Source organism: Alosa alosa, chromosome 14 (genome assembly GCF_017589495.1).
Source record: "Alosa alosa isolate M-15738 ecotype Scorff River chromosome 14, AALO_Geno_1.1, whole genome shotgun sequence".
Taxonomy (NCBI): Eukaryota; Metazoa; Chordata; class Actinopteri; order Clupeiformes; family Clupeidae; genus Alosa; species Alosa alosa.
In genome coordinates, this window is record NC_063202.1 from 23,313,494 (window position 1) to 23,325,993 (window position 12,500).

Sequence of the window (12,500 nt, forward strand, 5' to 3'; positions counted from 1 at the left end):
ACACACTACAACACACACTACAACACACATTACAACACAAGCACCACACACACTACAACACCAATACTAGGGAACTACAACACAAACTGCAACACACACTACAATATACACTACCACACACATTACAACACACACTACAACACACACTACAACACACATTACAACACACATTATAACACACATTACAACACACTACAACACACACTACAACACACATTATAACACACACTACAACACACTACAACACACATTATAACACACATTACAACACTACAACACACACTACAACATACTACAACACACACTACAACACACTACAACACACACTACAACATACTACAACACACACTACAACACCAACACTAGGGAACTACAAAACAAACTACAACACACACTACAACACACACTACAACATACTACAACACACACTACAACACACACTACAACACCAATGCTAGGGAACTACAAAACAAACTACAACACACACTACAACACACACTACAATACACACTAAAACACCAACACTAAGGCACTACAACACACATTACAACACACACGACAACACATATTACAACACGCACTACAACATACACTACAACACACCACAACACACACTACAATACACTACAACACACGCTACAACACATTACCACACACACTACAACACCAACACTAGGGCACTACAATACACTACCACGCACACTACAACACACACTAACACACACACTACAACACCAACACTAGGGCACTACAACACACACTACCACACACATTACAACACACACTACAACACCAACATTAGGGCACTACAACACACACCATAACACACAATACAACACACTACAACACACATTACAACACATTACAACATACACTACAACACATTACCATACACACTACAACACACACTACAACAAACATTACAACACACACTACAGTAACAACACTAGGGCACTACAACACACACTACCACACACACCACAACACACACTACAACACAAACTGCAACACACACTACAACACATACTACCACACCAACACTAGGGCACTACCACACACAGTACAAACACTAGGCACTACAACGTAAGCACCAAACTTCACTAGCACACAAGCATACTTCACCACAAGCACACTCCAAAACAAGGACACTAGAACACATTGATGATGCACTTTGGAACTGATTAAATGGCCCCACTTCATATAAGTGTTATTACTGTGTTCTTACTTACTATATATATCACATGTGATGACCATTACTAACACTGACCTCAACCCCTCTACACTTGTTAGAAAGCACTCATATAAAATGCACAGCTTACATGGAGATGAATAAGCATTAAGCACATGCTTTGACAGGCCGTTAATGTGAAGTGTAGGGTATTCAGTGAATGATCTGTATGAACAGAGTGTGTGTGACTCGGTTGTGTGTGGTGTTAAGTGCACTAGTGTGTGTGACTCGGTTGTGTGTGGTGTTAAGTGCACTAGTGTGTGTGACTTGGTTGTGTGTGGTGTTCAGTGCACTAGTGTGTGTGACTCGGTTGTGTGCGGTCTAAGTGCACTAGTGTGGGACTTGGTTGTGTGTAGTGTAAGTACACTAGTGTGTGACTCGGTTGTGTGTGGTGTTAGTGCACTAGTGTGTGTGACTCGGTTGTGTGTGGTGTTAGTGCACTAGTGTACTGACTTGGTTGTGTGTGGTGTTAGTGCACTAGTGTGTGTGACTTGGTTGTGTGTAGTGTAAGTACACTAGTGTGTGATTCGGTTGTGTGTGGTGTTGAGTGCACTAGTGTGTGTGACTCGGTTGTGTGTGGTGTTAGTGCACTAGTGTTCTGACTTGGTTGTATGTGGTGTTAGTGCACTAGTGTGTGTGACTCGGTTGTGTGTGGTGTTAGTGCACTAGTGTACTGACTTGGTTGTGTGTGGTGTAAGTGCACTGCATTAATGGTCGCTTCTGTGCGCTGTTCACCTCCCGCTTCACATGTCAGATGTCAGTGGGGACCCCTGCAGTTAAAGCAGAGACTCGTCACCACCTCCCCCCTCTGCTACCTCTTCCTCACAAGAGAGGGAAAGAGGGAAGAGGAAGAGGTAGCAAGAGCAAGAGAGGGAAGACTGGAGTCTCCTAAATAAGGTTACCAACCTAAATGATATTGGTTGAGATCGAATGCCATAGCTTGAGCTCAGCTTGGTTTTAAAGACAATAAACACATCAGTTGCCTGATCAGTGGAGCATGCTTTTATAATAACACCAAAATAAATAATGTAAATAATCTATATCATAAATCATTGGATACACAAATCACAAGATCTATCTATGAGTGTATACAAACCACATGATCTATCTATGAGTGTACACAAATGATCTATCTATGAGTGTACACAAATCCCATGATCTATGAGTGTTACAGTGCGTATACACAAATCACATAATCTATCTATGAGTGTTACAGGGTGTCGCCCCAAAAAGGTTAAACATGATGTGAGCTCTTAAACTATACTCTAGATTAGCTACTCAGTCTGAAAAATGTCCTCATTAGATAGGTGACCTCAGCAATGATTTATAAACAAGCAGAAACATGATAGCTGAAGCTTTTCTTGAACTGTTACAGGGGACCACCAGTGTGTGTGTGTGTGTGTGTGTGTGTGTGTGTGTGTGTGTGTGGTTGCTTTCCGTGAACTGTTTCAGATGATCACCAGACCATGCACTCTGGTAAAGAGCCCATGATATCAAATATCATAGACAGAAATAGCACTAGCAGTAAGAGTCCAGCGTCATCTTAACATTAATGGTCATTCTCTTGTTTGAAAATTTGATATTATCACGAGTGAAGGGTCGGATCTGGTGCTGAACTTTGCGGGTGCGGGTCTTCAAAAATGGACCCATGCAGGACTCTGGCCCAGACTATTACGGGAAGGTTATGGGAAGGTTACGCAGAAGAACGTGTCAGTGTGCAGATGAACTAAGCCACGTGTCTGGTGATGTCTGGTCCTTTGAGGCCTTGAACACCAACAGCAGCATGGAGTAAACACCGTCAGTGTTTATTACTGACATGGTGAACCAGGACGCAATGAATGTGGGTTGGAGTGGTACTGGTTCTACGTCCCAGAGGCAGGAAGTGTGTGGGCAGTTATGTCATTGACATCCTGGTCAAAGGTCAGCTAATCATCCATTAAGCACCCTTATATGACAAACAACACAGAAGACTTAAACAGAAGACAGCACAGGCCTTTGTGTTTTGATAAGAGGGGTGTGCCATTTGTTAGTCAGTATTGAGATGCTCCACAGGCCTTGGTGCTGTGATAAGAGGGGTGTGCCATTTGTTAGTCCGTATTGTGATATTCCATAAGCAGGGCTTATGAAATGTGTGGGTGAAGGACTTTAGATCAGTGAGTCAGAAACACAAAGAGAGACACAAGGACAGACAGAGGCCTTGACATGCTGTGTGTGTGTACACGTGTTTGTGTGTGTATGCGCGTGTATGTGGCCGTGCGTTTATGTGTGCATGTGTGTGTGTATGTGTGTGTGTGTGTGTGTGTTTTTGCCATGCCATGCCTACCCATAAACACTTGTTCAGAAAAGGTGAATGACACAAAGCATTCTGTGTTTGATCGGGTATGTCTAAACTCTGTGTGTGTGTGTGTGTGTGTGATTGATTTAGCAGCAGCAAGCTACTCCCATCCAAGCTGACATGTTAGCAAACCCTCAGAGCACGTAGGACAAGTAAAACATGTGCCAGATGTCAACAGCAGCATATGAAGCCTTTAAAGATCACTTACTTTACTTGCACAGGGGAATAAACCCACATCCCCATCATATATGAATTGTTCATGGCATGCAGTGATATCAAAACTGATAGTATAGCTTTACCTTGCCGTACAGCGGATTTGTCATTGAGGGGGATCAGGCTTTATTTAGCTTTATGTTATTTGTCATTAAGCTGATGCTCTTCTCTAGAACAGGGACCGTCTCCCTGGAGCAGCTGGGACTAAGTGCCTTGCTCAAGGGCACGATGGTGGCAGCCCATGGGACTTAACTCACAGCCTTCAGGTGTTCAATGTGGAACACCAGATCACTAACACCACCTCCACCTCCATCACCTCCACCCCAAAACCCTTTAGCCAGTTAGCGTCTGCTTTTCTCCTGTCAAAGATTTTGCTATCAATTAGCTGTTTACAACCAGGTAGTACTGTAGCCAACCAGTGTAGGGGTAAACGGTGGTCATTGGCCATTTATGGCTCAGATGAGAGGCTCTCATAATGTTTGGTGTGGACAGTGTCAAACTAAAAATGTTATTTTTGTGCCTCCTGAGTTTATAATTTTGGCAGCAGCCCCAGAAATCAATGGGAATGCAAAGATTTCAATCTCTTTCAGACTGTATAATACTTTAACAATGAGACAGTATCAACTGTAGCTTCATATTTCTCCATCCAATCAGCTCACAGCAATTGAAAGGACAAAACATTACAGTGTGTCTGTCTGTGTGTGTGTGTGTGTGTGTTTCCAAGTGTCTGTCGTTGCTGCCATGCTCCCTCTACCATGCCCCCATATCTGTTCCTTGCTTCCTTCCTTTTCCCTCCTTCTTCAAAATGTCTCCCTTACACAGTACACACACATACACACACACTATCGCCAACTTGCTTGTTTTCCCTAGCCTGGCTAACGTCATACCCTCATATCAAATGAGACGGTGTCTGGGAACTAGGCATTCATTTTCTCGATTTTGAAACGTGGTTTAGGAATGCCCAGAGCCGTTTATTGGGCGCTACGAATGTCTATCAAATGCATCTGTACGTGGCTCATAACGGCTACGGTGTGTCAACATCGTCTTGCTGCCCTCCCTCCGTTCTGTGATTGGTCCCCTAACTGAGGCAAAAATTTGCTCAATAGTATCCAGGCTGCCTAGCAGTGTGAATTAAATCGCGCGCGCAAGGCATCATGGGAAAACCCAGGCTATGTTTTCCCACACATGTTCCCTAAATACACAAACACGGTCACTTGCATAAACTCTAATGTGTGCACACGGGTACACACACACACACACACACACACACACACACACACTGTGGCTGGAGAATTTGACCTGATGATCTCTGTTCTCCCCACAGGACACTGTAATGGCCACAGATCTCACTGTCACAGCTGCATATCTGATTCCTCTCTCTTTCTCTCCTTTCTTTCTCTCTCTCTTTGTCTCACACACACACAAACACACACACACATACATACACACACACTTCTGCAAACGAAATCAGCTAAAAGCATAACAGTTCAGACACACATGCACAAATAACTCCACAAGTCTGTAATGACCAGTACAAGGTTTTTATTGATCTCAAGAACCCAACATGACACAGTATAAAACTATACAAACCCAACATGACACAGTATAAAACTATACAGTACAAACTTTGGTCTCCGTGCCCTTTGGAGGAGTCTGACACACAGAGAGACAGATGTCAGTGCTGTAGTAGGGGTTTGCAACCATGTTTCAGGTGGGACATTGAAAAAGACATACTACAGGGCGCCAAAGGGGACATATTTCTGTTGGCTTTAAACATATGGCCAATACACATGTACAAAATTTGACCTCAGGACACCCCATAGTGCAAGCACACACATTATGTTTCCTTATAATGCACTTGAATAGTGCCAGTGGAGATCTAATGACCACCTCACACACAGTCTGACCATGTCAATCATACAATGGAGCATATCAGGCATGCTGTATCCTTTGTATACTCTCTATATGAATACTGAATGTGTGTGTTTGTATGGGGGCAGGTGTGGAAGTGGCATTACTATACAAATGAACATATTTACAGTGCTTATGTAAGCAACACTAGCACACACGCACACATGCACACACACACACACACACATGCAAGACACCTTCAGAGATTGCTGAAGTATATTCTGTGTATTCCATAGTGTCTCCAAGTCTCTGGAGCAATGGGGAAAATATGTTTGGTTCATTTATTGACCTTTATGTGTTGTGTTTATGTACATGTATGTAAGCATGCCTCCATGGTGTTGCTTGTGTGTTGTGGTGTGTTTATTTACAGATGTGTGTGTGTGTGTGTGTGTGTATGTGTCATCTCATCGTGACATCGTGACTGACTGGCGCTGCAGGTGAGCTGGTTTGGTGGGCACTGGAGGTTTGACACCTGTGGGCACGCTGTTGCTACCGGCGACACCAAAGTTTCGTCTCAGCTGTGCCACGCGGTTGCCATGGAGGGAGGAGGAGGGCGTGTCCTTAGAGACATCTACAGGAGACACACAAAGATAATTTAAGAATCAGTTTGCTAGGTTTACTAAATGTACTAAATTAGTGTAAGTATAAGGCATTTACATCATCAGTCACAAAACTAAAAATGTTTTGAGGGTGTTGGGGAGAGGGAAAGAGAGAGGGAAAGAGAGGGAGAGAGATGGAAAAAGAGAGGGAGAGGGAAATAGAGGGAAAAAGAGAGGGAGGGAAAGAGATGGAGAGAGAAAGAGAAGGAGAGAGAAAGAGAGGGAAAGAGAGTTAGAGAGAGGGAAAGAGAAGGAGAGAGAGGGAAAGAGATGGGAGAGAGAAAGAGAGAGGGAAAGAGATGGGAGAGAGAAAGAGAGAGGGAGAGAGAAAGAGATGGGAGAGGGAAAGAGATGGGAGAGGGAAAGAGATGGAGAGGGAAAGAGAGAAAGAGAAAGGGAAAAGAAGAGAGGTTTGAGTTTCCCTTTTTTGCAATGTGTTGAAAACATAGAATCTTTTAGGTACTTTTTTAAAATGTATCCTTTATTAACATATTGAGATGAGGCAAAAGCAATCAACCCCTACATCCGTAACAGAGAGAACTAGAGTATGATCATGAGAGAGGGAAATATGGAGAGAATTGTAGTTGGTGCTATTACCCATCGTATGTTAGAGGGAAAAGATGGACATTTCACCTCAGGACATGCATGAGTTCACTCACTCACTGCACACGCTAAGCACACGGGTGCACTCACACACACATACACACATGGAACTTCAGATGTTATACACACCAGACCACACACACACACACATACACACAAATTTAAACGTGTTACACAATAATGTAAAACATGCATCATCAGTATGTATTCAGTAATGTGTTGACTGTCACCCCATCAAATCAGTAATCAGTAATGTGACAGCCAATCATGTGCTCTTCTCCAGACTCAGGGATAATGGATGGTGGCTGTTTATGCGTGTTTACATCAGTGGTGATTTACATGTGTGCTTAACTGACCACCACTCTCTATCCTGCCACCTATGGGACAGTCAATAGAAATGAATGGACGTGAATAAAATTGTATTGAGCTGAACAGAACAGAACTGGGTCAATGGCAGTAATGAACTGGAGGCGGCCATTTAGCCAGTCTATCTCCTAATCAACAGGGCTGCCACGGCGCTGCAACAAAGACAAGCTGCCCAGTGGACCTCTTTATCTCTAGCCTGTCTTTGGGTCACTTTTCCTTTTTAAAACCCTTATATGGATGACCAGTTTCAGAACTCACAACGGCAAAACATTTACAACGTGTTTATGAGGTTCTAGGTTCTATCTAGGGAAAATCACAGTGTGTGTGTGTGTGGGGGCAGTGGAGAGCAGTAATGATTTTTGGAAATGGTGATATGGACTGATTTGACTTCTTTCATAAATAACAAGTCAATAAGTCAAAGTCTTGCTCCCTCTCTCTCACTCTCCCTCTCTCTCTCCCTCTCCCTCTCTCTCCCTCCCTCTCTCCCTCCCTCTCTCTCGCTCTCTCTCTCTCCCTGTTCTCCATGGACACAGCTGGTGCAGAGGTCAGTTCAGCAGGAAGGGGAAAGGGAGCGAGAGAGAAAGAGAGAGAGAGAGAGACAGGGAGGGAGAGAGAGAGAAAAAGGAGGGGGCGACTGAAGATGGAGAGGAAACACAGAGGTTACAAGGTGAAAGAGCGAGGGAGAGAAGGAGGCAGAGTGAACGAGTGCAGTGGGTGAGATAGCATATCGGGTGTAAAAGGAGAAGGGAGGGGGTAGGAACGGGGGGGACTGAGGTTTAGGGGAGCTTAGGACACGGTTGGGGCAGAGTAGTGGAGGAGAGAGTGAGAGAGAGAGAGAGAGAGGGGGGGGGGGAGACAGACAGATACAGAATGAGAGAGGACTTTGGGTCAGGGCTGACTGAGAGAGTGATAGAGACACAGGGAGAAAGGAGAGAGAGCGAGAGGGAAGGAGAGGGAGGAGACAGAGAACAAGAGAGAGACAGACAGAAAACAGAGAGTTGAAGAGACACAGAAAAGGGAAAGAGAAAGAGAGGACATTAGGACAAGGAGAGAGAGAGAGAGAGAGAGAGAGAGAGAGAGAGAGAGAGAGAGAGAGAGGGACAGGGAGAGAGAGAGAGAGAGAGAGAGAGAGAGAGAGAGAGAGAGAGAGAGAGGACTTTAGGACAGGGAGAGAGAGAGAGAGAGAGAGAGGGAAAAAGAGAGAGAGGACTTTAGGACAGGGAGAGAGAGAGAGAGGGGGCAGCAGATGCTGCCCAGGCCCCGAGCAACAGAGGGGGGAGGGGGTATTTTTAGATCTGCCCCTAGGGGGTTAGAGCTGGGAGCACACACACACACACACACACACACACATACGCACACAGATACACATACAAGCACACGCTCTCACACACCCACAAACACATACAAGCTTGCCTAAATGGACCACAATTTCAGTCATACACACACACACACACTCACACATACACAAATACATGCAAACACTTGAGCACATACACACACAGTCCCTTCCACTCTCCTCTGAGACGGTGTGGCATCTGTTTTCTGTGACGTCGCTCACACACCTTTCTGTCTCTCTCCATTCACTCTTCCCTCTCTCCATTCACTCTTCCCTCTCTTCTTCTCTCTTCCCTCTCTTCTTCTCTCTTCTTCCCTCTTCTTCTCTCTTCCCTCTCTTCTCCTCTCCCTCTTCCCTTTCTCTTTTCCGTCTCTCTCTCTCTTTCAGTCTTCCTGTCTCTCTGCTGCCTCTACCTCTCCCCATCTGTCTCTCCTCTTCACCACTCCATCTCCCACACACACACCCTCTGCCTCCGGCCCTCTCAATGCCACCCCCCTTCCCCCACGAGCCACTCTCAATCCACCACGGTTGTGTTGTCACCATGGAAACGCAACTTGTGCCCCAGAGATACATGCAACGCACGCAGGCAGTCACCTCAGCCCCCCCGCACACATATACGCCCGCCCGCCCGCACACACACACACACACACACACACACCCAAGTGAACACCTCATTGACATACAGACAGTCTTATTCCCCTGTCCTGTGTTGCTCATATACACATGCCGTGATGTAAAAGTTTGCTGATTCGATCAGCTTATTTTCACAACCAATCACTAACTCTCCATACATGTATCAACTCTTACAGACCACAGGATTCTGCTGTTTTTGTTGTGATTTTTTAATGTTTTTGTTTTTGTCCATTTTTCTACTGCCCCCCCTCTCTGTCACAGTTTCTCTTCCTCCCTCTCTCTCTCATCCATCCTGTCTGTTTTGTTCTCTTGTTATTTATCTCATACATACATACTCTCTTGTGACTAGTCTTTTGAGTATTTATTTGTATTGTGTGAATTCGCATGAATGAAATATTTTCTGCTGTGACCAGCAGGGGGAGCAAGTCTCTCAATTCCGTTTTATACGTGTCATTACAGAGAAATGCCCACTAGATGGCAATAGATGACAGCAGCAGAAAACCTCACTCCATGTTTCTCCACAGAGTGAGATTTTCTGACATAAAGAAGATACTGTGGAAATAATTATGTTGGACATCATGAGAAAATATTATTCTTACCTTTGTCTCCTCCCTGACTCTCCTGAGGAAGAGGCTTCTCCTTGACCGACAGCCTTTCTTTCACGGATGGCTGAGTGTCCTGGGGGTGGGGCTTGCGGGTGATGATTGACAGGCCAGGGTCCCTGCAGTGGGATTTGAAAAAGACGCCCGAGTCGCTGAGGTCGTCCGAGGCGCTTCCCGAATTCTCCTCCTCCTCTGAGGGGTCCTTCAGGTCGTCCTCTACGGTGCCCGAGTCATCGGAGTCGTCCTTGCTGTCCTGCATGCAGTTGGCAAGGCTTGGCGAACCTGACGCCTGCCTCGGGTCCTCTGGGACGGGCGCCGTGCTGCCTGATTCACACAGCTTCTCAGGTTTCTGTAATTAAAACAGCATCGATCAACCACCCTGGGTGCATTTCTGTGTATATGTGTGTGTGTCTGTGTGTGTCTGTGTCGATGTGTGTGTGTGTGTGTGCGTGCATGCATTTGTGTGTGTGTGTGTGTGTGTGTGTGTGTGTGTGTGTGTGTGTGTGTGTGTGTGTGTGTGTGTGTGTGTGTGAGTGTGTGAGTGTGTGAGTGTGTGTGTGTGTGAGACAGACTCATGTAATATGAGAGACACAGGTGTAGATGTGTTTACATTTTGCTACAGGCAAGGCAGTAGGCCCGAGGACTCATTCTCTCTCTCTTTCTCTCTCTCTCTTTTTCCCTTTCTTTCTTTCTTTCTTTCTTTCTTTCTCTGGCATGGAACTGTGATGTCATGGAGGCAGCTTGCAGTTGCCATGGGAACCGTGAGACCTTTTGGCTCCACTGGGTTCTGCGGTGGCTTGGGTTCCGTGAGGGTCGGACCTCTCCTCTTTCACTCCTCTTTTCTCATCCCCCCATCCTGACCGCAGGCAATTCTTTCTGCTCTCTTCCTGCCATCTGTGTCCCTTTCCCTCCCTCTCCATCTCTCTCCCTCCCTGCCCCCCCTCCCTCTCTCTCCCTGTGCCTCATCCCTCTTTCTTTCTCTCTCTCTCTCTCTCTCTGCCCCCCCTCCCTCCCTCTCTCTCTCTCTCTGGCACACTCGTCCTCAGGCCATCTGATGGCGTTTAATTCCCCTAAACCCGTCTGCTCAGGGGAGCGAGACCAGTCCAGACACACACACACACACACACACACACACACACAGAAAATAAAACAGGCAAACTACCAAAAGCACATTCAAAAACATACACATGCAGAAACATTCACAGTCCAGACCACAAGACCACACGCACACGAGATGTGCTCTTTGTACTCACACACACACACACACTCACACACACACACACACACATAGTCATAGGGGCATATGGCATATGGGATAACTGCACATCAGTTACATGCTCTACTACACTGTTCACAACCTGGCTTTCATTGCCTTCACTTTAACATGTAGCTACCCCTTCCACAAACACACACACACACACACTCACACACATATTAATACATTAATGTATTAATAAATACATGAATGGATATATTTCATTCACATGACATGTAAAGACATATAAAAATGTCCCTCGGGATCAATGACAGTATCTATCTATATCTACTGTATGTCTATAGACAGCATCTATCCATCCATCAATCTATCAATCACAAAATCAAACAGACAAACTATCAAGCAAACACTCAAACACACACACATGCCGAAACAGTCACGGTCCAGACCACAGTGCATGTGCTGCATATGTACACACACACACACACTCACCTTGAGATCCAACTGTATGTCGTTTTGATCCACTTGGTTGTTCTTGAGTGGTTCACTGCAGAGACAGCATATGAATATAATTAAGATATGTCTGTGTGCCTGTGTGTGTCTGTGCGTGTCTGTGCTGTGTGTGTGTGTGTGTGTGTGTGTGTGTGTGTGTGTGTGTGTGAGAGAGAGAGAGAGAGGGTATGTTTGCTTGCGTACCTGTTGTGTTTCATCCGGATGCTTCCGTTCTGCCTGAGCTCTGCGAGAAGGTGTTTGGGTGATCTCTCCGTGTCCGTGTCTCCGATCACACGCACATGGACGTCTCCGTCACGGCCCAAAAGCCACGTCACACTCTTTCTGTTTCCTGCCAACACACATCACATTCACACTCAGTAATCTTCATCTGTGACCCATTTAAAAGCAACAATCACAGAAGGTGTCCAAAAGTAATGTAGAAGAACATGACAGAAACATTTGTGTTTTGAAAATTCTAATTTGACCGGGAGGCATAGTTTAGGAGGGAAGGCCATTGACATTACTGAGAATGGAGGTGCAATTCAGAATATGGGTTGTAATTACTTCATGCAACCAGCAGAGGGCACTGTGAGCCTATGTGTCGCATTCAGTGCTGGTGTAAATGATGTATAGAGAGAGAGAGATGAGGGGGGGTGAGGGAGGGGGTGAAATATATACAGGCTGCTTAGTACTGTCTGGAATATAATAATGTAAAAAAGTCAGGGAAACAAGAAGAAAGCACATACAACTCCAACCACCATTCTGAGCAACCATACGACAGCACACACCTGGTCTAACCCCCTGTTGTCCGTCACCTCAGAAGTCCCTCCCCCCATCACCATGACTCCTCCCTCCATGTTTGGAGAGAGATGTAAACAGTGCTTTTAAGAGGCAGAACCCCCGTAAAGCAGCGGGGCCGGACTGTGTATCCATCCACCCTGAAGCACTGTGCTAATCAGCCATCTC

The 12,500-nt window shown here is 45.5% G+C and overlaps 1 protein-coding gene across 4 annotated transcripts in view; it reads right to left on the minus strand.

The window, feature by feature from the left end:
* Window positions 1–5,301: 5,301 nt before the first annotated feature.
* The window catches only part of zgc:92242 (uncharacterized protein LOC436899 homolog), a 24,633-nt gene continuing 17,434 nt past the window's right edge, over window positions 5,302–12,500 (minus strand). For all 4 annotated transcript variants that reach the window (XM_048263631.1, XM_048263630.1, XM_048263632.1 and 1 more), the window contains exons 3-6: window positions 11,739–11,883; window positions 11,535–11,589; window positions 9,824–10,175; window positions 5,302–6,258 (exon numbers count right to left, since the gene is read on the minus strand). In XM_048263631.1, the coding sequence (XP_048119588.1) occupies window positions 6,092–6,258; window positions 9,824–10,175; window positions 11,535–11,589; window positions 11,739–11,883 (719 nt within the window). In that variant the 3' untranslated portion in view covers window positions 5,302–6,091. The remainder of the gene's footprint in view (window positions 6,259–9,823; window positions 10,176–11,534; window positions 11,590–11,738; window positions 11,884–12,500) is intronic.